The sequence below is a fragment of the Haliotis asinina genome, chromosome 7, assembly GCF_037392515.1.
Source record: "Haliotis asinina isolate JCU_RB_2024 chromosome 7, JCU_Hal_asi_v2, whole genome shotgun sequence".
Classification (NCBI taxonomy): domain Eukaryota; kingdom Metazoa; phylum Mollusca; class Gastropoda; order Lepetellida; family Haliotidae; genus Haliotis; species Haliotis asinina.
In genome coordinates, this window is record NC_090286.1 from 10,897,533 (window position 1) to 10,923,256 (window position 25,724).

The window sequence follows — 25,724 nt, forward strand, 5'->3', positions numbered from 1 at the left end:
AGTATAATCGCCAATGGCTAAGGGGATGGTGTATATCCATCTGGGGCCCGTGCAGGTAGCTAAAGGTACTGTAAGTCCCCATGGTTCCTAGTGTGGTGATCTACCTTCTGTTGTTGGCGATCTATAGTCTGTTTTTATATTGTATTGTATAAAATAGTGCTAGTTTTAATTGAATTTGTGATATTCTAGTTGTTTTACTGTCCTTCGTTGACGGGTTTTCACAATGTTTATATGCTCTTTTTCATTGTTGAATGTTCTCGTCACGATATGGCTGAGATATTGCCGATGTGACGTTAAATATTAAGTCACTCACTCACTCACTCTGCTTATGAACGCTTATTTTCTAACATCCTTCGTGTCTTCTCTCGAAGGTTGGCCACTTCCTTTCGGGTCACCTACGGTTTTCAACATTGTGATTGTTGGAAGGATTATCAAACAAAATCAAAATAAACTCGATAAATATGATAATTTGTGTGCAGCGACAATAACATTTACTATTCACACCATGTAATTAATTCGAGGTAAACTAGTTGGATGTATCAAAAGGATGGCACATTTCGTCGGCATCGCGATGCATGTGGTTGTTTGTTTACCGCAGTTGTCATGATCGTTCCTGTTCGTCCAATCGATGATGCAACATTGAGACTGGTTTGCTTATAGAAAATGGGAAACTCATGAGGTTTCTCTTCGTCAAAGAACACAAATATCAATTAAACTATAAAAATATTTCATTATGAAGAAAATATTAAACTGGGTACCATTCGACATGGTGTGCTTGAAAGTCAACAATGGCCGGTATTTTTGACTGCGTGCGGAGACATTTGGCGATCACATTTTTAATTCGCAGGCATTTCATTTTAAGGGATATGTACATGTTGAAGATTATATATTTATAAAGCTGAAAACTAGAGTATTCCATACATAATTCATATGACACGTAAATCCGACTCGTTGAATACTTATTGCAAGTTTTAGTTGGAGATGTCATTATCCTGACTCCTGTCCAATGGGTCGACAGCAGCATTGAGAGGCTTAAGTAAGGTGCAACCAGTAGGGCGTCTATTACAGGCTGTTCTTTTGTGAACACCTGCTATCATTACTCTTTGATAGTGATTTTTAAACAGATACAAATGATGTTGTTCAGTCGAAGTTTCTTATGGATGAGGAAAATCGCTTTTCTTCAAACCTATTCAGTAGAAATAGATGAAAAAACAATCTACGTTATTGCCATGTGTAATATTGATCATATTCTACCCTTGACATCTTGTTTGCAGTCTCAGGTAAGTATGTTCAGATAGCCTTTCTCTCCTTCCATGGAACTCACTGATGAAGCTTTAAGGTATTAGACAGAAAGGTTCAGACGAAAAAGCATATTTTACATGCAATAACAAGAGAATTATTTCAATGACACCATCCAAAATCAGTATATATTGCTACCATAATACTTATCTGATCCAACATATGTCATATTTGGGATTTCACTTTCTCAGTAAAGTACAAATTCTAGTACTATTTTGGTTCAGTCCCATCCGGCACCCTCAGAGTCAGGCAACTTATCACCAGCACAAAAAGTCAGCCGCCTAACCCGTTCAGCCACCGCGACTTCTACAAAAATGAACGTCGGAGAACTTTTGTAATCTAGACTGCGTACTTTGTGTACCCTCTGATGTTGCATTTGATCACTTTCTGAATGACATCGTGTAATCATGCTTATCTGATCAGCTGGTGAAGCCATTTCAGGTGACGCCAGTACGAAAAAGTCAACAACGTCAGATTTTCAGACACCAGAGATCTTAGGACACTGGACCATCGAAAAAGGACCTGGATATTCTTATATTAGGGGGAAAGCATTAACAGTTATTTGAACCGTATTTATGTTCAGGTTTGATTTAAGGTTGTTTCGAGAAATCCAAAAGTAGCTGTTGACTAGTTGAAAAGTCAGATTGGTTGGCTGGTTTGTTGTTACACAACAGTAGTATGTCAGCTATATGGCAGCTATATGTCTGTGAGTGCTCGATTCTGGGCCATTTGAAAAAGCCAAGTCTTTAATGCAAGATGTTTTCACAGGAGACTTAAGTTATAGGTTGGTGGCTGCAGTTCTATGAACATGGTTTACAATTTATGCCTGAAACATGGTCATGCCTATAAGGCAACAAACAGTCGCCATGAAGTTTCAAACGTTGAGTTACGAGTGAGTGAGTTAATGTATATTGCACTTACAACTAAACTTATTCTACGATTACAAACGTGGAAAATGTGAATTTGCTTTGAATGTTTGTGGACTTACCTACCTTCTCAGGATAACAATAGTTTTACAGACTGAGTACTTCAACCCCCTTTGAGGATACATCCACAAATATGCTCAGTTACGAATTGAAACTTTTCAGTTCCCGAACCATGAAGGATCTGTTTTTAATAACACAAATTCGTATTTGATCATTGCATTTTTTGAAAGAATGAGATTTAGTAACTGAATTGTAAATAGGTAAATGTCTTATTATTGGAATTTTCAATTCGTAACTAAGTGTAGTTTTATTGTATGGCTAGATTTCCAAAATTGCTGACGGCTGAGGGGGTGATGTATACGTAAATCCAGCTAGGGTCCATGCAGAAAGCGAATGCCCATAGTCCTTAGTCTTTCGTTGACAGAAAATAAATTCTGCCAGGATTTCTGTAAATAAAAAATTCTGCCAGAAATTTCTGTAGAAAAAAAATTCTGCCAGAAATGTCTGCAGATATGTATTTTCAGAGCCAATTTGTGAGCCTATTAACACCTGAACACACTGGCACATAAACTTTTTGTGTTCATCTCCTCGAAATCTTTCCAATGATATAAAAAATGTCTTTGTAGCTTGCTCCGTTCTGTGTGTCAAGTTAGGACTCGCTGGTCATTCCTAAGTTGTCCCGCCCGACCTTAAATACTTATTCTGCTGGGTAACGCCAAGAGCTCGCCGACACCCCCGTAGTGGACCCGGGGTGATATTTGGTCCACCAACCCGTTTGCCGTGGGTTGCGGCCCTGTGTCGGCGGAGAAAGGGATCCTGGTGGTTGAGAGCAATAGGGGCCTGTAACCGTGTTCCTGTTGCTCAATACACCACTTTGGCCCTGACTTCGCCTAGACGGGAGGTTGAATGGGCCCGGTTCAACCAATCGGCTGGTCATGCCAAGCCCTGAGTATCTATATTCTCCTTCATAAATTTCCGAAACTTTTTGAAGTTTATCAGATGTCTTGGCCTAATCATTATATATTTGAATTTTGAATGAGTGACTTCAATTTTGTAATTTGCCTAGAGTCTTATGCCCAGAAGGCGGTGGCTCATGGGCCAATCTGGTCTATCGTCCGGATTAACTGGAGTATATCATTTCTGTAACCCTTAGGTGTCAGTTTGCTGGAATACCGCTTACATATGACATCGCCCTTGTTGGCGCTCCGTGGTGGGCAGGGAACAGGTTTGATGAACCAATCTACAATTCACTATGGGTAAGCAAAATCCAAAAAAACCAAAACGGCAACTTTCAGAATCTGATTCTGAGCTTGACTCTGATGAAGATGAGATTGTCACTAAATTGTTATATTCTGAACGGGATACTTGGCCACGCTTTCTTGTTCTGGAAGCAAAGGGTGAAAGAGCCCTTTCTTCTTACTCACCATTTTTGTTAGAAAAGGGATTGCAGGGCAAAGCTGGTGAGTTAAAAAATGTTACCAAGTTACGGTCTGGTGGTCTTTTGGTTGAATGTTTCAGGAAGTCCCAAGCCATTAACCTTATGACGTCAACCAAATTAGCTGATATTCCAGTTACATGTTCAGCACACAAGACCCTTAACTTTTCCAAAGGACTAATCCGTGACAGAGACCGAAGTCTCGCAGATGAATCTGTTGAAGACATTGTATCTCAGCTTCGCAGTCAAGGTGTCATTGAGGCCAAACGATTTACATATCGTAAAGATGACCGTGTGTTCCCATCAAACACATATCTGTTGACTTTTGACACCCCGGTTTTACCTCATTCTATTAAGGTTGGATGTTTTTCCATGACAGTTGATCTCTTTATCCCACGCCCGACTCGTTGTTTTAACTGTCAGAAGTTTGGCCACGGGCAAAATTCCTGTAGGAACAAGTTAGCTTGCTTCCGATGTGGAGAACCTGATCACGATGGGAAAATATGTACAAACACCATCAAGTGTTTACATTGCAAAGGTGACCACATGGCATCTTCTATAAACTGTCCTGTGTGGAAATATGAGGCCACGGTACAGAAACTAAAAAGTGAGAAACGTCTCAGTTACTCCGATGCCAGGAAACAAGCCAGACTTCTTACACCTGATTCAGCACGTTCATCATATGCATCAACGGTCGAAAAGGTAACTACATCTATTCTTTGTCAGACAGACCTTACTTGGGTAAAATCTGAACATCCAAAATCCCTTTCAGAAACTGCACTAAATACAGAAAGTTCCAAATCGGCCACAGATCCAGATCAGTTACCAGTAAAACAAAGAGGAACATCTACACAAACAGAGTCACATCAAATCAATTTGTCAAAAGCTACCAAAGTGGATATAAAGAAGAAACAAATTCAGCCTGACAGTTTGCCACAAGCATTAAAAAATACAGTGCAGTTCCATAATGAATATGGATTGCTTGAAGACATGGATACAGAAGTATCCCTCCGTGTGAGCACTGGTGGCCATACAAGTGGTCACTCTCCAAAAAAGAAAGGTAGAGCAGTCTCTCCTGTTACCGCTCCTTAGATAATTAAAACACTATGAGTCATTCACCTAATATAGTACAATGGAACTGCAGAGGCCTCAAGAATAACTTTAATGAACTACAGTTGTTAGTTCAAGACTTTAAACCGTCAGCACTATGTCTCCAAGAGACTTATCTCAAGTATACTGATACATTCGATTTACGGCAGTACACTTGTTATCACTCTTTTTCTCCTCCAGGGGATAAAGCGACTGGAGGTTCAACTATATTAGTTAGACGTAACATCATTCACAGCGATATTCATTTAAATACCAATCTCCAAGCCGTAGCTATTCGCCTCAGCCTGCACATTGCGTTTACTCTGTGCTCTTTGTACATTCCACCTTCATCTGTTCTCCGACAAACTGATCTCCAAAATCTCTATGATCAATTACCAAAGCCCTGTATCATCATGGGCGATTTGAACGGGCACAACCCTCTATGGGGAAGTACAAGTACAAACCATAAAGGCCAGATTATTGAGGATTTTATATCTGATAATAGCTTGTGTGTTTTTAATGACGAATCATACACCTATTTACATCCTGGAACTGGAACCTATTCTATACTTGATCTGTCTCTTGCTGATTCGAATATTTACAACGAATTTGACTGGTCTGTTCATGACGACCTTTGTGGAAGTGACCACTTCCCAACTGTCCTAAAAGCTATCAAACCTGATGATGATTCACCTTTGTCACGGTGGAATTTTAATAAGGCCAATTGGTCTTTATATGAAATGCTGTGTATGGAAAAAATAATACCGGAAAACTTTATGAATGTATCAGATCCGATAGAGTTGTTTTCAGCTGTTTTGAATGAAATCGCTGACGAATCAATTCCTAAGTCCTCTGCAATTCCTCACCTTCGTAAACCATGGTTCAACAATGAATGTAAACAAGCAAGAAAGTGTAGGAAGAAAGCAGAAAAATACTTCCGCAGACATCCTACAGTTCATAACTTAAATAGTGTCAAAATTACGTGTGCTAAGGCACGACGAACTTATAAACAAAACAAGCGCCAGTCTTGGAGGAAATACGTTTCCAACATCAATTCGCGCACACCCATGTCTAAGGTATGGAATATGGTCCAAAGAATAAAAGGCAAAGGTTCCAAATCCTCTGTTAAACATCTTAAAGAAGGTGATACACTGATAACTGGTAAGGGCGATATTGCTAATAAAATCGGTGAAACTCTTTCCAGAAATTCATCATCATCAAATTATATACCTGAATTTCAGAAACATAAAAATCGACAAGAAAAACAAAGAATTAATTTTGACTCTAATAACGGTGAAGATTATAATGAAGTATTTTCATTTCATGAGCTACATACTGCTCTCGAGCAAGCTCATGACACTGCCGCTGGTGATGACAACATTCATTACCAATTACTGAAACATTTACCTGAGACATGTCTTTTGACACTTTTGGAAATATTTGACCATATTTGGATTTCAGGAAGCTTTCCTCAGTCGTGGCACAATGCCATTGTAATCCCCATACCAAAGCCTGGCCGGGATCATACAGATCCATCAAATTACCGCCCTATATCGTTAACCAGTTGCGTTTGTAAAACCATGGAACGAATGGTAAACAATAGATTAGTCTGGTATTTGGAAACGAATAATCTTATCACAGATATTCAATGTGGTTTCCGGAAAAACCGAAGTACTATTGATCATTTGGTACGATTAGAATCCTATGTTAAGAATGCTATTGTAAATAAACAACACGTTGTATCAATTTTCTTCGATCTGGAGAAAGCATATGATACTACTTGGAAGTATGGCATTTTGAAGGATTTACATGATTTTGGTTTGAGAGGTCGTTTACCTCATTTTATCTCACAATTTTTAAAAGACAGGCAATTTCAAGTCCGAGTGGGTTCAACTCTGTCTGACCATTACGATCAGGATCAGGGTGTCCCACAAGGGAGTATTTTGTCTGTTACTTTATTTAGTATTAAAATAAATAGTCTTTCTAAAGTTTTAAATGATGCAGTTAATGGATCACTTTTTGTGGATGATTTTAATGTTTCTTGTCGTGGTAAAAATATGCATGCCATAGAGAGGCAGTTACAATTATGCCTAAATAAAATCCATAAATGGTGTCTTGAAAACGGTTTTAAATTTTCTAAGTCCAAAACAAACTGTATACATTTCTGTAGAAAATATAAACCGCATAGAGACCCAGAATTATGTTTAAATGGCACACCCATTAAAGTTGTAAAGGAAGCCAAGTTCTTGGGACTTATTTTTGATTCTCATCTGACTTTCCTACCACACATTAAGTACTTAAAAAACAAATGCCTGAAGGCACTTGACTTACTGAAAGTAGTTTCGAATTCTAAGTGGGGAGGAGACCAAACTACCCTCTTGCACTTATACAGATCTGTCGTCCGCTCGAAACTTGATTATGGCTCCATTGTATATGGTGGAGCATGTAACAGCAATCTGAAACTATTAGATGTTGTCCACCACCAAGATCTAAGACTTTGTCTTGGAGCTTTCAGAACTTCCCCAGTTGACAGTCTCTACGTCGAGGCCGATGAGCCATCTCTTTACCAACGACGTATCAAATTATCTTTACAGTATCTCACTAAACTATATTCCAATAAGTCCAACCCTGCATTTATCTGTGTTTTCAATCCTCTTTATGAGGCTCTATACAATAAAAAGTCTTCTCTTGTTCCGCCTCTTGGTATAAGAGTGAAACCTTTCCTCTCTGCTGCTGGAATTGAGCTGGAAAATATATCTCCCTCCCGTCTGATTTCGTCTCCTCCTTGGCAGTTAGTGAGACCAGATGTTGACCTAACACTGGCAGCATTTAAAAAATCAGAAACAAATGATTTACAATATAAACAAGAATATAATCAATTAAAAAGTAAATACTCCAGTTACAAATCCTTATTTACAGATGGGTCCAAGGATGGTGGCGCCGTGGCTTGTGCCACCATCATTGGATCCAGAATACTATCTTCCCGATTACCCGACAATAGCTCTATTTCTACTGCAGAAGGAAACGCAATACTAACGGCTCTAAAATATATTCAAAAACACCCTAAGCATCAACAATATATAATATATTCAGACTCTCTTTCTTGCCTTCAGACGATTAAAAACATATCATGTAAACATCCACTTTTAATACAAATTATTGAGTTATATAATGATCTTGTTACTGGCAAATGCGACATCGTCTTTTGTTGGTTACCCAGCCACGTTGGTATTATTGGGAATACAATGGCCGATCGTGCTGCGAAGGCAGCTCTGAACAAATCTGTGACACCACTTCTTATTCCCTATTCCGATTATAAAGCTGTTATCAGATCTTACATCCGGGATATCATGCAGAGGAGGTGGGACACTCAAGTAGGTATCAATAAATTACATGACATAACACCCAATATTGGTTACACCTACTTGGGCTGTCAGTCCAGATTTGAGGAGGTCATCTTAAGACGATGCCGTATTGGCCACACCAGGTATACACATCAATATCTATTGAAAGGTGAAGATCCTCCGTTTTTATCCCTTGTGATGAACGAATCACAGTCAAGCATGTCTTGCTTGACTGTGTGGAATATTCCATCACAAGGGATAAATATTTTAATGCACGAACTTTGAAGGATCTTTTTTTAAATAATAGTTCTAATTTAATTATTGCTTTTTTAAAAGATTTAGATTTGTTGTCTGAGTTGTAAATAGACAAATATTTTAAGAATGGAAGTTTCAATTAGCAACTGAGATTGTTAGTGGCAGTATCCTCAAGGGGGGTTAAAGTACCGTAAAATTATTGTCCTCCCGAGAGGGTACGTAAGTCCCGTAACATTCTAGGTAAATTAAAGCTTTCCACTGTTTTAATCGTAGCATACGTGTAGTTTTAATGTATGGTTAGATGTGACGAAATTGCTAACGGCTGAAGGGATGATGTAAATCCAGCTAGGGTCCATGCAGGTAGCGAAAGAACTGTAAGTCCCCATGGTCCCTAGTCTGGTGATCTACCTTCAGTTGTTGGCAATCTATAGCCTGTTTTTATATTGTATTGTCCTCAGTAATGAAACTGTTTTAGATATAATTACTAGTTTTAAATGAATGTCTGTGATATACTAGTGATTTTGCTGTTCTTTATCAACTGTCTTTAGATTGTTTCAAGTATTATTGATATATATCATGGATTTTTTGTATTGTTCTCGTCACGATATGGCTGCGATATTGCCGATGTGACGATAAATATTAACTCACTCACTCACTCACTAAATACTTATTCAGTGTGGCGCCAATGGTATCGATTGCAGCAACGCCTGTGGTAGATGTGGTAACAACAGTTTGTGTCACCATGAGAGCGGAATTTGTCCAGATGGATGCGAGGCAGGATGGCAACTGGATCTGTGCAATGAAGGTGGGTTACCATGATGCACAACTCACACTTTTGCTTTAAATGATAAAGATGAGTTCCATAGTCAGCTTGTCTAAACTGGAAATACGAATTGAATTGTGTAGTTGACTGTGGTCACTGTCACGGAATCTAAAACATGGGTGAGGGGATATGTGTTCAAGAATACAAAAATGGGTAAAGCGAACCTTGCTACGGCGTCAGTGGTAGACTACACTCGACGATAGTCACATTTGACATTGTAATATTCTCTACGGTTTTTCTGGTTGTGTCAACAAAAGCCGTTTTAGCACTAAAAACCCGACTCTTAATTGTATTCCATGCAAAAATTGCAGAATGAGCACATGGAAGTGAAACAAATGTTGCCATGCAGTCTAGTTGTTCCAATTTATTCAAACCGTTTCATGTCTAGCCTGTCCTAGTGGGAAGTACGGATTGAAGTGTGAGGCAAAATGCGGCCACTGTAACGGGAGCTGTAACATTGTGGACGGGAGATGTCTCCAGGGATGCACGCATGGATACGGAGGTCCTCGCTGTCTCCGCGTTATAGGTACAATATACTATGTTTAACATTGTAACACGTAAGTCATGGCGAGCCATCACAAGGGATAGGTGTTTTAAGTTCAAGCTGTAATTGAAGGATATATTTGTTGTTGATTCACATCTTATGATTCTATTCTTAAAAAAAGGTGTTTGTCAGACAATTTTGATAAACGTTGCGTAAACAGATACATGTTCTGTAACTGGCAGTTTAAATCATGTCTGTCCCCTGAAGCGTCTTGAGGCATATTGTTTTGGTTTACTTTCTGTCCGTGTTGACGTTCCCTTTGTTTCTGGAACATAACCTTAAAACCATACAGATCAATCTTCACCAAACTGGATATACTACGTCTCCATCTCATGAACATGTTTGAGGGTTTTCTAAATGTAATTTCTTTCTGTATTCATGGCAACAGTTCTTTTTGAAGGTTGAAAGCCATTTTCAGAGCAACATTCTGAAACTATATTCGACTCCCCCTATAACTTGTAAAACCGAGTGAAACAAATGTTGGCATTCAGTTTAGTTGTTCCAAAATATTCAAAACGTCAGTGAAACATTGTTTCATATCTAACCTTCCCAAACGGGAAGTACGGGTTGAACTGTGTGGCACAATTTAACTGCAGTTTTCATGTGTTTTTACCTCGTTTCAGTTATGACATGGCTGAAATGCCTATATGACTATAAACTTTAATTCACCCACTCTCTCATGCTTTGAGACATAAACAGATAGTTGTTAACGACAGTATCATTTGAATGTTGTATTACTAACAACATTATGTTTGGATCATTTGGCAGAGCTATTCTATTGTATATTTTCAGAATCACAAAAGATACTTCCTGACAAAATGGCCCATTCGTTTACAAATATAACCGGTGTTGGTGTATTGGTTGGTGGGCTTGTCGGAGTGGCGATGACACTTATCCTAGCTGCTGGAGTGTACCTGTGTTTACATTGTAGACCATGCATGTAGGTGTGCAATAAAGTGATGACTATACATATAAACATAAACATGTACGTGAGACCCAGTCATGTTGAAGCAATCTCATGCTCACTCAGCGATAGGACAGTGATTCTAATTGTATACCCTTCTTATTAACTTTATGTTTTCATGTCTCTGTATAATATATGGGGTAGAATGATGGATAAAGCATTTGCTCGTCACACCGAATACATGGGTTTGATTTCGATCACTTGCTTTCAACTCTCACATGGGTGACGATATGTTCGCTCATCACATTGCTATGAATGTGTTAACTGTCAGTGCTGTAGTGTGAACTGTTAAATTGCCATTCTTATGTGATAGTGGTTCTCTTAACGGGCACGGAAACATTGGACTATATTTTATTACTTGAAGTAAAAACTTCTTTAGTATTACTGTCACAGTGCAATTTGGGGCCATAAATCCGATTTTGAATACAAGTAGCATTTTGAGGTGTTATAAGTAATTACTGGCAGTCAATTCAAATATGAAATACTCAGACAAAAACATAATTGCCTTTTATAGGAAACACTATCCAAACGGACAAAAGTTATGGATACAATTTTGGAAAATCTGTGTTTGTATATATATACAATTGACTTCAAAGCCATCTTGAAATATAAAACAGGCAATCTTAAAGGATGTTATGTTTGTTTTATTGTGACAAATAAACGTTACTTTCTAGTCAAACAAAAGACAGAATGCAAACAAAAATAGGATTTTATTCAAGTTAACAGATAGTAACAAAAATGTTTAAGCAGACATGCGTACCTTTACACATCATCAACTAATGACTATATCATCTGACAGGAAAATTGGGAGAGATGCTCACACCCAGTTGATACATAACCCAGATTTACATGTTTAACAAATATGGCTGAACATGCATCGCGTACAAATACGATGTCCATACCCGCCACCTGGCATTCCATAGACGTAAGATACATGTGTACATATGCAGAGATTCTCCTGTAACAAATGACACAGCACTGTCACCGTTCAGTGTATGTATTAACAACTTGCATCAGTTATCAGTAACATTTATAACATACTAACTGACATATGACCATAAACACATTTTGATGTTGGGTTAACTTTAAATATTTGATGACTTCATGTTGATGAAGTGTACATTACAGACGTTGGATATATGTTAACAGTTATAGCTAATGTCCATACCAAACTGCTGTGTAAAGTTCTGTCTTCAATGGATGGTCTTTTGGTTAACTTTGAAAGCATATATATTATGACCTTACGCTGAAGAGGTGCAGGAACAAGAAACAAGGGGCGCTGGGTGCGACTTCAATGCTATGCAAAATCTGTGGCACTAGTGCGAATCAGTGTAAAATTTGTGAAGTGGTACGAATCAATATAACATTCTGCTCATGAAGTACGCACCTATGTTAAATTCTGTTCGACCAGTTCTAGTATATGTGCAATCCTGTTAATGTGGTACAAGTCTGGGTGAAATTCTCTGGAACTAATACGAATCAATGTGAAATTCTGTGTAACTAGTGCAGAATAATATGAAATCCTGTGGATCTAGTGCAAATCAATGTGACATTCTGTGGAACTAGTACATTGTGTGGAAGTAATGCAAATCCATGTAAAATTCTGCTCACTAATTTGCAATTTTGGTGAAGTAGTGCAAATCTATGTGACATTCAGCAGATGAAGTACGCGTCTATGTGAAATTCTGTTAGGCCAGTACTAATTTAGTGCAATCTGGTTAAAGTGGTACATATATCGGTGAAATTCTGTGGAGGTAATATGAATCGATGGGAAATTCTGTGGAAGTAATACGAATCAATTTGAAATTCTGTGCAACCAGTACAAATCAATGTTCATTCTGTGGAATTAGTGCAAAGCGACGTGAAATTTTGTGGAGGTAATGCAAATGAAGGTGAAATTATGTGAACCTTGTGCAAATTAGTCCGATATTCTGTGGAACTACTACGCACCAATGCGAACTTCTAGAACAAATCAATGTCAAATTCTAAGGAACTAGTACAAAATAGTATACTATTCTTTGGATCTAGTACGAATCGATGTAAAATTGTATGGATCTGGTTCAAATCATTGTCAAAATCTGTGGATCTAGTGCAAATCGATGTAAAATTTTGTTGAACTAGTGGCGAATCCATGTGGAATATTATGGAACCAATGCGAAACTATGTGAAATTCTGAGGACGTAGAGCAAATTTAGATTTGATATCTGGCACAAACAGAAAATGAGAATCAATCTAGTTTACCTCACAGCAGACATTATTTATTTCGTTCAATATGTAAATGTCCTATACATTTCTACCACTGTAAGTTTCAGAATAATCATTTGAAACCATTAAACGTGGTAGCCGAAGGACCGTAAAGTTCATCGATGAAAATATAAGGAGATCCGTTCTGACTTAACTCTAGGGTAAATGGTGTCAACTTTACTGGGTGATTGGTGGTATATTGTGTAGTGAGACAACATAAACTAGAAATATTACACTTTGGTCCATATTAACAACGTTATGGTATCAAAATTATTAATTTTAACATACCCACAACTGCTTATGGGCATTTCAAGTAATGTAGAAAATACCGAACTGAATAGTGTGGTAATATGGTCGTTCTTTTTGTAGATGTAATGTAGTCCGTCGGGACTGTATGGCGCTGACTTTAGATGTTAGCGTAGGTGTTTGAAGGGTCTGTTCTCAGAATACACTGCAGGGCAAAGTCATGGAACATCTGAACATCATTCTGAAAACAAAGCAAAACAAAACCAAGACAGTGAAAGAGTTCTCATCTCAAAGACAGCTTTGATGGAAAAGTTTTATAATAGATCATAGATGGTTTTCATAACAATAGACAACATCACATTTCAGCACGACTAGAGACAATGCCAAAGGCTATATCACATTACGCCATACATTCATGAAGAAACCCACAGTGCCGCACAAAACATCAACATGAATTATGGCAAGGATACACGAATCATTGTCTAAACATTTAGAACAGTCTGGGTCACAGAAAATCGAATATGAAAGTTTGATGGACAGATGTGTCAACTGCACCCAAAATGTTGTCATTTTCGGCATGCATTCTTTGCTTTACGTTGGTCGGGTGCTAGGATAGCCTAGTGGTTAAAATGATTGCTTGTCAACCCGAAAACCCGGGTTCGATTCCCTACATGGGTACAAGACCTGACGCCCATTTCGTGTATGCCCTTCTGTATATTGCTGATTGTTTGGGTTTTTTTCTAAAAGCGGTGTAAAACTAAAACCTCACTAACTCTGTTTGTTAGTTTCAAAATGGTTTGAATTATGCAAGCTGGGTTAGTCGATAGTACAGCGTATTTGACAAATATTACTGTTATTACGTCAACACCAGAGCCATTGGTTCTTACATGTTTTCATCGCAGCTACATAACAGTCATAAGGAATAAAAGGTTCATAACCACAATTGTTAAGGAATAATGGCTTTGGACACTCAGTTTGAAATATGTAAAATGTGAATTAGATCATATTATTAATCTTGGGTATTTAAAACCGGTGTCCTACCTTGTTGAACTGAAGGTCAGGACAACATCTGAGAAATGTTCTTACATGGCCGATAACGTCAACGGAAGTGTCCTCACGAATACCGGAAAGGATGTTCCCCATAATGCAGAAAGAGACGGCAAGCTTTCTGTCATTGTCGCTGGAATATATGCAATAAATTTCCTAAAATTGGTGGCTCTATTGTATAAATTTCCTTCATGTCAAAAATTACTTTAGGGTTAGTCTTACTTATGAAGGACGACCACTGGGTGAGGCTGAGTTGATATTTCCTGCAGTTGGGCGTGGTTCAGCAAATATGATGTCATGACTTCTGTTGTCAAGGGGGCATCAACTCTGATCATCTTCACCTGACGAGGCCTGTCTGTCTGTGTAACAGATGTAATAAATATGCATTCTTTATTGCCCATTCACGAAGGCAGTATAGTGTTTAATGACTCCAGTCTCTGATCTAGGTTAATATCAGAGTCCATAAAATACTTGTTGCCATTATTATAGTAACACAAATAAAAAGAATATTTTAAACTCGGCAACATGTAAACGACTGGCAACGAGAAGTTGACATCAAGTAGAACAAGCGATGTGTTACGCTCTTCTTGATTGGTTACAATTATTTCTCTCTGCTCGGTCAATTGGCTACATTTTATGGTGGACAATTTAATCTTGATTGAAGGTAGTCTAGGTCTCTGTGAAATATTAAGGACGGTTAGGCAATCATTTATATGAGAATACAAAAACAGTGGAATACGGAGTAGAAACAACCGACGCCGTCTTTTAGGAGAACTAATAATGAAGGATTATGGCTCATTACTTTTGTGGCTAGTCGCAAGTTGTTCATGGTGAGGTCTGTTGACAGGCTGGATTCACTCGTTGTTGTCACCGTAATCTCACCATACGTCTTTGATCTTCCTTCTGCTGGGACTAAACCCACCTTAAATAGACAATATTTAAAATTCCTGAAATAGGACGACTACAGTGTGTTCGCAGTGAAACTGTATCGATGAATTTCACTTTAAACAAAACTGTAAATCGAATGAAGTGAAATTAAGATTGCGAATCCTCATAATTTTACCTTACCAACAAAACATTAAAATGTCAGAATTTTATTTAACATACGCAAAATGTTTAACAAACGATGATAGATTAAAATCACTGGATTGTACTACAAAACACATGCACATTAAATGAAACACCCAAAAATGTACAGTTGGTCTAAGTTAACGCTCATGTTTAAGTGTTCAATTGGCAAAGTAAAATTATAAGGATTCGCAGTCGTAATTTCACTTTATTTGATTTACATTTTTGTTGAAAGTGAATTTATCGGTACGTTTTCACTGCAAACGGGCTATAGTGTATGATAATAGAACTGATGTCTACATATGTTATGCTGCATTTATATTACAGATATACAACCTTACTTATAATACGATATAGCAAGGTCGTTCATGGCGGTCATTAAGTTATCACTTAAATATACCATCATAATGAATGACATGTTTTTGCTGTGAAATTCTGATCATCCAACAGCTGTTGGAAATCTATAGCTCGTTTGTATTTAGTATTGTCCTCAGTAATTAAACTGTTTTAGATATCATTACTAGTTTTTAAATGAATGTCTGTGATATACTAGTGGTTTTGCGGTTCTTCGTCTTTAGATTGTTTCAAATATTCTTCATATATATCATGTAATTTTCATTGTGCTCGTCACGATATGGCTGCGATATTTCCGATGTGACGATAAATATTAAATCACTCACTCACTCACTCATCCAATGTAGAACGTAATACAAAAGTTAGAAGACCACCCTTCTTTACATATTTCATGTTCGTCAATTTACATACATTTGGCGTGACGACGACGATGGTTTGGACGTTGTTCTCTTCTACCAGTTTCCACAACAGTTTCACCAAACCCGGGGAAGGTGCAGTGGCTTGCAGGTACCCCTTTAGACAAGTCAGGGACTAAAACGACGAATACATGTTGATGGGAGAAATCCCTACACAAATATGTCCGTTTTAACCCCAACATCCTAAACGCTCTTGTTCATTCATATACAAAGGAAGTGTATCTTTGTGTGTCGGCATGTGTCAACTTCAAGACGGTGTGATAAGGTTCAAGAATCGGAATCTTACATTATTTTCTGTCTTACAAATGTGTCTTGAAACGTGTTGGAAATAAGATTTCCAAGATCATCAGATATTGCTGTCGCTTATTGTGCACCTACCGGTCCTACACGGACAATGAAGTCTTGATTACCATCCACCCACATTCTGTGTCGGTCGGGGGGATCTGTAAAATATCAAAATTGTAATAATACCAGTTGGGTTATCATATTCTACAGTTCCCCGTTAAGAGAAAACGCTGACTCTACATTTCACTAATTTTACAATCATAGCCTGTATTTCTTTAGAGAGAAGAAGATTGTGTTGTAGAAGCTGTCAATAGACTAACATACAGATATCAGGTCTGATTCAACAGAAGGCATTATTCTCATTTGCAATACACACTGCTCACGTTTATGGTTTCGAATCTGTGGGTTTGGACTCCAAACAAAATATAAAGTAGACCAGATGGTATGCCAGTCTTACAATAGATGGGTTTCGTTTTACGCCACATTCAGCAATATTCCAGTTACATGGCGGCGGTCTGTAAATAATCGAGTCTAGACCGCACAATCCTGAGATCAACAGTATGAGCATGAATCTGCCCAGTTGGGAAGCGATGACATGTTTCAACCAAGTCAGCGAGCCTGATCATCTGATCCCGCTAGTCGCCTCTTACGACAGGCGTAGCTGCCTTTTATGGCAATCATCGGTTGCTGAAGGCCTGTTCTACCCCGGACCGTCACGGATATCGAATAGATGATATAAACGTGACGTGTGAACTTAACCTTAGGTGAGCTTTCGAAATGCATGGCGATGGATTCCAATGATTTTCTTTAGTTTCAATGTTGAGTTACAGAATGTATGAACTCACCTCCTTGCACCTCTGTCAATAGCATCTGTGAACACAGATATGTACACTACACATGCGATAGAATAACATTTAGTTGGATATAATGGTTGTTCAGTTCATAACGAATAGAACAAGAAAGGTATATAAAATACAACATTTCCGCATTATACAAATCTGCGGAAAACTCTTGTCGTATACAGTGGGTGTCGGTGAGAAATTTCTACTGCCCAGGGGGCGGTGGGGTAGTCTTGTGTATTATGTATTCGCACGTCAGTCCAAAGATCCGTGTTCGACCTGGGTACAGTGTCGGAAGCCCATATCTGGAATGGGCTACCTTACTTACATACTAAGCATACTTACTCCCCCACCCCAATCCCCGGGGAATTTTCTGAACACTGACCTCTGATAATTGACAGTGGGTATTGGTAAGAAATTTCCATTCCATTCGTTGCTATACGTGTACTTAAGCAACTCTTTTTGTCCTCATAAGTCGTTTGTTTCTAACTGAAGTTATTTGCAAATTCGTATAATGACTAGTAAGACAAACTTACACGAGTGTATCAACATTGCACTGTTTGCAAGTTTTTCTCAAACTGAATTTGTGAGAGGGTAATTCCTAATGTAGTTTTGATATGTAAAGGTTGCAAATATATCCTTTGAATATTTTCAGGGGGGCGGTGGGGTAGCCTTGTGTATTAAGTGTTCGCAAGTCTGACCGAAGATCCGTGTTCGATTCCCCGCATGGGTACAATGTCGGAAGCTAATATCTAGGATCTGCTGCCTTGCTTAAAAGCATACATACTCACCCCACCCCACCCCGGTGATTTTTCACAACACTGACCTCTGATAACTGACTGAAAGTCTTGCCATCCACGGTGGTGTCCATACCGCTGCTGCTGTAGCTTTTCGTGTAGTTAGAGACGTCCATGCTGGTATTGCCATATGTCGTCATCTCCAGTAGGCACAAGAAGACACACTCATACTGTGCCTGTCATTGAGATGGACCAAATTCCTCTCATAAAATAGCCGGGTATATCGTATCACCACTCCATATTTATATGATGATGGAGAACGTCTAACTTTGTTTCAACAGGTATTGTTCTCTTAACGCGCCTTTCCATCAGAAGACAAAATGCAGAATGTTCAAGGACATACGGTTTAAGTGCGAGTTCACTACATTCACAAATATAACTTTCTGAAAATATTTGACAAATTACGTGCACCTACCGGTGTCTGTATCATGTTCTTCCTCTGTTCCCTCATGGCTGACACATAAGTCAGGACATCCACCACCCCTTCCCCTTGGGCCTGGTCTATCAGGGAGTCAACGGCGATGTATGTGCCTGTACGTCCAATACCGGCGCTGAAAGTGTTCATGGGGAAACAATGGCATTACTGACCACTTTCTCAGAATCCGTGATTGTGTGTAGCATCACCGTTGTTATATGCTGAATTATTGCAGCTGGAACTGGACGTTTCTACTGTAATCTACCCATAATCGTCTCTCGTATTGTCCAAAAAGGTAGAATGTTAACATGATCCAAACATTTGAAGTCCATGTAGGTACGTGCACAGGTTAAGTGATACTGTCCACTCATTTTCACATGTCTAACGAACGGGCAAGATGGATACTTCAGTATGATTGAATGAATGACGTTATTTGATGAGGCCACTGACCCTTTACACACATCAGAAAATTACAGAGGCACGGGAGGCGCCTGTAAAATCAGAAATACAGATGACAGTTGATAGAAAGGCGATCATTGTCAATAGCGAACTTCAAGATGCGAAGTAATGAAGGTGACAATAACGTATTTCGCAATTTAAATGCAAAAAGGTGTACTTTCCACAAATAATTATTTCACCATGACACAACAGCAGCCGTTTAACCTATCAATTGGAATGACATGAGATCATCGTCGAATGAACACTCTAGGGTATAGAGGAATTCAGGTTCTATCACAGGAATAACACAAAGGGAGCATAGTTGCTTCATACGTCAGTGTGAAGACTAGCTGTCTTCACAATGGTCATCGGACAGTAATCCAAGTGCTTGTGCCACTTAAGATGACCACACCTGCAGTGGACAAGCAGCGGTCTGTCTGTTTCCGCAGCTGTCCGCCGGACCAACCAGATGTAGTTGACGAGGGCGAGTGTGTCCGGTACACCGTGGTCGGGCCAGGATGTGAAGTGGAACTGGATCACAGATCGACACTCTCCAGTCTGTAACAGAACATTGTTATGATTCACTTTAAAAAATTAATACTGATGAAAGATTAAACCAAAAGGAATCCTTGGCATCTCAAACATTCTACTTAATAACAAGCAAACATATGGCTCAGGGCAAATCAGAATTGAATCAGGCATACTTCTTTCACTGTGCTGTCAAATTTGCAAATGTCCTCCTCTTGTCAATCACAAGAAAGGTCTGAAATTAGAAGAGGTTCTGCTACGTAACTGTAAACAAGAAAAAGCTGCGACTGTAGGAATATTGTTTGCTATAACTGGATACTCAAACCCATGTATTGCAAAAGGATATGTCAGCACTCACTGTGTTAGACGTAACTTTCAGATGTCTTGTTGTAAAGTTCGCACGGGTCTGTGTTTCCGCCACCTCTATTTTCAAAACACCACTTTCCATTACGCCATCTGTCGGCCAGTATCGTTCGCATTTCACCTAAAATTAGAATTCAGTCTTGGCATATTATGCCTTGTTAGTGTGATTTGGCCAAATTTGGATGAAAGTGTGAAATCTTACCCTACTTTCCTCCACAAGACCAGTCAGCATGACCACATGGCTGCAGGAATGTTCCCAGATCATCCGCCAGAAGTCTCCCACGGTCTTCTTGTTGGGAGCTACATACATGAAATTATGAAAGCAAAAACGGACATGTTAAGCTGACAAATATTAGTAATGGCAAACTTTAAAACCTAGTATCTAAAAATCTATTACAATAGTGACTGAGTGAGTGAGTGACTTTAGTTTTACTCCGCACTCTGCAGTATTCCACCTATATGGCGGCAGTCTGTAAATAAACGAGTCCTGGGCAGACAATCTAGTGACAACTCCATGAGCATCTACCTGCGCAGGTAAGATGTGTCAACCAAGTCAGCGAGCCTGACCACCTGATTCCGTTAGTCACCTCTAATGGCAAGCATATTCACTTTATATGGCAAGCATGGGTTGCTGAAAGAATATTCTGCCCCGGACCTTCACGGATCTTTTACAGTAATGAACATTTAATGGTTACACAAATGGGTGATTCTTAACGATATAATTTCCAGGGATCAATAGGCTGTGCCAGCTTATGCCATAAATATTCTCCGAAACTAACTGTGAAACCAAAACAAAACAAGGTCGGCTTAAGTGCACCAACAACCCACCCTGAGATGCAATATATGTCTTCCCTTGGTTGTAGCTCTGAAACAAAAAACAAGAACAAGAAAGTCATGTACTGTGTGTTGTCGTATGTCAGTGTATCTACACACAACACTTTTAACTAGGAAGAACTCTAGTTGTCCTGATGATCTCACATGTTTATTGTGTCCCCAAATATTACCGTAACCGGCAGAAAATACAGCATCCTATTAAATTTTGTGAACATATGAGCAAAATACTGACGTGCATGAAGCTTGCGTTGATGTAGTCAGACCCGGGGACGTCGGGGAGAGGCTTTAGGCGAACTCTGTTGTGATCGTCTGAAAATTGGACTCAAGCTGCATTATCTGTTGGTATCAATTCGTTTGTTGAAGTTTAACCTTTATCTTAAGCTGTTCAATACCGTTCATCCAGTCCTTTTTACTCACAGGGGTAGTAGCCTCTAAACTTGTTCTTGCCGCTGTTCTCGGGTTTCTGGGAGTCTTGATACGTCGACGTAAACCCAGTTGGGAGTCTCTGTTAGCACAATATGACAAACACAAACTTAAAAAAACAAACACAAACAACAACAAAAAAAACCACCCCAAAATAAACAATAAACAAAACAAAACCAAAAACAAATAATGGAAATTCACTGTCAAAAATTAACAGAGTATTTGAAGACAAACGAGAATTTTCATGTCTTGTGTAAAGTGGACAAAGCTCACGTGGTATTCTTTCTCAAATCCATCTTTTCTCTCCTTAAGTGTTGCCACCGTTGCAGCTAGTTCTGACACAGGGACGTCTCTTACGGCATCATCGGCTCCTGTGTTGTAGTAACAACTGTCAGGAGACTGACCTCCTTCCTCAACGTCTTCCTCCTCATAATCTTTAGAATCCCGCTGCTTACCTGCTGTAGACTGTGTGGCTGGTTTGGGCTTTATAGCTGGCTTCTGATTAATTGCCGCGCTCTCTAGAGCGACGTTTTCATAAATGCCGTTCTCTACAGAAGTGAAAAATGAACCGTTATCATCACTTGACTTCAGTCTAGTGGATTTCGGGCATGTAAATTATTCCTTCATAAAATCCATGTAGTATTACTATTACTATCCCTTTGGACTTATTTAATAAAATGAGATGGGCTTTACACCGTTAAAATAATAATAATAATACTTAAACGGTAGCAAGGAGACCTCAAGGCAGAGGAAATCCCGACTTCTACAGAATTTGTATTTTGTACTTGTACAATTTAATTTCTATGAATGACAAGAGCACGAAAGTGTTGCAGAAAACCCAGAAACATAATCGCTGCCACCCAAACGGAATCCGATCCCACAATCTTATGTTTCTGATAGTGTTACCCCCATCCCTGTCCCCTTAACCTTAAGAACATATCATTAGACCTTGAAATATGACTATATGTACATTTTAGTAGTCACCTATAATGTTTTACTTGCCCTGCCACAAACACATCTTGTCTCATAGAGATGTTATGAAATATTTACACATGTAGTGCTATTTAGCCCTGCACTACACAGAATACAATCTTTCATTGTAGTGAGCTTTATTTAAACAATAACTGATGATAAAAATGTTGGCACGAAAATGTTTGTCATACCTTGTTGTGGTTTACTTTGTGCTTTAGGGTGAAACTCTGAAACTTGTTTATTTATTTCATTATCGTGAAACCGCCGTCTCCTCCTGCATCCAAAAAGTAAAAGAAAATAAATGGCCAGAAGAACCAAAGTCGCAAGGAGCTATTTCGCACACGATCTGACATTGCCGGACACCATACCGATGTAGGAATAAGGTCAGAAACGCCAAAGAAGGATGTAAAGATCTGAAATGTGATTCCTACATACACCTAAACCTCCAAGTCCTGATAGTCTACCTCATTGAAAAATATCCCGAGGAAGGCATTCGTATAAAATAAATAAGGCACACGTTCAACATTATGTAACTGTTAGTGTACTTATTCTTAATAATTTTTTTCAGGCTGTGGCCTTGCTGTGGAACATTTGTGTGCGTTGCAGTACACGACGTTTTCTGTTACAATCAATACTGTAATTTGTGGATTCCATTGTGGGGATTATGTTTAAACGTATGGTCATGATTCTGTTAAAAAATCTGGACAACTATGCTGACTAAGGTTTAAAATGATATCTCAATCACAATGGAGGATATATTCACATTTTAATTCATACTCATGAAAGTATCTCCAGTTACCATTACTGCATCGTCTCAAACATGACGTCTTTTAATCTGAACCGACAGCCGATTCTTGGTTATATTTAATGAGGTTTATTGGTGTACTTTGGTGTCCAACCTCTATTGATATATCATCTAACAGCCCACATATAAGCGGTGTATGGTATCAAAAATGGTGTAACATATAGGTTGAGTTCAGCTAGTGTGTATGAGTTTATCAGTTACCTTCTGACGAGGACAACAGCAACAATGAGGAGTATTGCAATGAGTAAACCTGCGACTGTTCCCCCCGCAGCTGCTACCTGAAACTTGCCCGGTTCATTTTGAAGACCCGAAACACGTGTTGTGTGCACTATTGATCTCGTCAGATTCCGTGACAACATGCAGTATAATGTCTTACCCTTCACCAAAGTAATATCCTGGTCCAAACAATTCAATTCATAAAACAGGCAGCAGACGCAGTCATAAGGAAGGTGAGTGAGTGAGTGAGTGAGTCAATATTTATCGTCACATCGGCAATATCACAGCCATATCGTGACAAGAACAATGAAAAATGATATATATGAGGAATGTTTGAAACAATCTAAAACCCGTTAACGAAGAACAGCAAAACCACTAGTATATCACATAAATTCATTTAAAAACTAGTTATGATATCTAAAACAGTTAAATTACTGAGCACAATACAAAATAGAATCAGACTATAGATTGCCAGCAACTGAAGATAGATCACCATACTGGGTACCATGGGGACTTACAGTACATTTGCTTCCTGCATGGTTCCCAGCTGGATTTACACCGTCCCTTCAGCCGTTAACAATTTCGTCATATCTAGCCATACATTAAAATTACACGTATGCTACAAGTAAAAGAGTGGAAAGCTTTAAAGTACTTCGAATGTTATGGGACTTACGTACCCTCTCGGGAGGACAATAATTTTACAGTACTTTAACCGCTCCCCCCATTGAGGATACTGCCATCAACGATCTCAGTTAGTAATTCAAACTTCCATTCGTAAAATATTTATCTATTTACAGCTCAGATAACAAATCTAACTCTTTTAAAGAAGCAATAATTAAAAGAGAACTATTATCAATAAAAAATATCCTTCAAAGCTCGTGATGAAAAATATTTATCCCTTGTGATGGAATATTCTACACAGTCAAGCAAGATATGCTTGACTGTGAGTCGTTCATCACAAGGGATACAAAACGGAGGATCTTCACCTTTCAATAGATACTGATGTGTATACCTGGTGTGGCCAATACGGCATCGTCGTATGATGACCTCCTCAAATCTGGACTGACAACCCAAGTAGGTGTAACCAATATACGGTTTTATTTCATGTAATTTATTGATACCTACTTGAGTGTCCCACTTCTTCTGCATTATATCACGAATATATGACCTGATAACAGCTTTGTAATCAGAGTAGGGAATAAGAAGTGGTGTCACAGATTTGTTGAGTGCTTCCTTCGCAGCATGATCCGCCATTGTGTTCCCACTAATACCAACATGGCTGGGTAACCAACAAAAGACGATGTTGTACTGGCCAGTAGCAAGATCATTATATTGTTCAATAATTTCTTTTAAAAGTGGATGTTTACATGATACGTTTTTAATAGCCTGAAGGCATGAAAGAGAGTCGGAATAGATTATATATTGTTGATGGTTAGAGTGTCTCTGAATGTATTTAGGAGCCGTTAATATGGCATTTGCTTCAGCCGGGAAAATTGAACTGTTATCGGGTAATCTAGAAGATATTGTTTTGGATCCAGTGACAGTGGCACAAGCTACTGCGGCACCATACTTGGGCCCATCTGTAAATAAGCATTTGTAATTGCAATATTTATTTTTGAGTTGATTATATTCTTGTCTATATTGTAATTTATTAGTTTCTGATTTTTTCAATTTAGTCAGTGTAAGGTCCACTGTTGGCCTCACCAACTGCCAAGGAGGAGAGGAAATCAAACGGGAGGGAGCTATGTTGTCTAGCACTATGCCAGCAGCAGAAAGGAAAGGTTTCACTCTTAGTCCAAGAGGCGGAACAAGGGAAGACTTATTGTTATACAAATCCTTTTTATACGGCGTTGTTCAAGAGATGGCTCGGCACCCGTGGCAAGCTACCTCCTCGTGGTGGGTGCTGGGTAACGCTAAGAGCTTGCCAACCCCCGTGTGGACCCGGGTCAATTTGGTCCATAGCACCCCATTGCTGGTCGCAAGGAGTGATCGAATTGGGCAACCTGTTTGACGTGGGTTGGGTCCCGTGTCGGTGGAGGACGGTAGTCTGGTGGTTAGGGACATTGGTTCCAGGAATAGCGTTCCTTTGTCCAACACACCACTTCGCCCCTTACATCACCTGGTCATGCCAAGCCCTGTGGTATTACTTGTATCTGTACAATTTATCTTCTGAATTATATTTTGACTTAGGTCTTGGCTCGTGTTTTTGGTTGTACAATGTCATTCAATTTTGAAATATGTCTTCTTTCATTTGCCTAGAGTCTTGTGCCCAGAAGGCGATGGCTCATGGGCCAATCTGGTAGACTGATTACTTGTTTAATCCTTCTGATGGAGTATATCACCTCAGTATCCTTGGTGCTGCAAGTCGGAGACCCACTTCTATATAGCATTGTCTTTATGATACTACGTGGTGGGTGGGGAGCTGGGGGTGATGAACTTTTACAACTTCAACATGGCTCTTGAAACCCCCCTTGAAAAAGAAGCGTCATCTTGATAATGATCATGATGACAATGCTGGTTGTCAAACTCCTAAACAAATTGAGTACTGGCCGAGATTTCTTGTCATAGAATCTCCGGACAAGCAACCTATAAAGTTAAATCCATTTGCGATTTCAAAAGCTGTATATGGTATAGCAGGAGATGTAAAGAACATCAGTCGTATGATCACTTCTAGTTGAATGTGCTAAGCGACAGCAAGCTACCAACTTACTCTCTCTTGATACATTGGCGGGACTCCCTGTTTCAGTGTCAGTTC

General features: G+C 39.0%; 2 protein-coding genes across 2 annotated transcripts in view; both read right to left on the reverse strand.

Moving 5' to 3' along the window:
• The window catches only part of LOC137290333 (receptor-type tyrosine-protein phosphatase alpha-like), a 146,823-nt gene that overhangs the window by 106,010 nt on the left and 15,089 nt on the right, over nucleotides 1-25,724 (reverse strand). The gene's annotated exons all lie outside the window — the stretch shown is intronic.
• Nucleotides 12,669-24,223, reverse strand: LOC137291069 (receptor-type tyrosine-protein phosphatase epsilon-like). Its single transcript, XM_067822345.1, has 18 exons — nucleotides 24,095-24,223; nucleotides 22,955-23,148; nucleotides 22,140-22,222; nucleotides 21,250-21,524; nucleotides 20,971-21,058; nucleotides 20,786-20,862; nucleotides 20,548-20,584; nucleotides 19,922-20,019; nucleotides 19,715-19,840; nucleotides 19,241-19,386; nucleotides 18,391-18,526; nucleotides 17,980-18,151; nucleotides 16,433-16,497; nucleotides 16,050-16,169; nucleotides 15,019-15,138; nucleotides 14,439-14,575; nucleotides 14,211-14,349; nucleotides 12,669-13,410 (listed from the first exon to the last, which is right to left on the reverse strand). Exons 1-18 carry the CDS (start codon nucleotides 24,221-24,223, stop codon nucleotides 13,330-13,332), a joined length of 2,223 nt encoding a protein of 740 aa, XP_067678446.1. The 3' UTR covers nucleotides 12,669-13,329.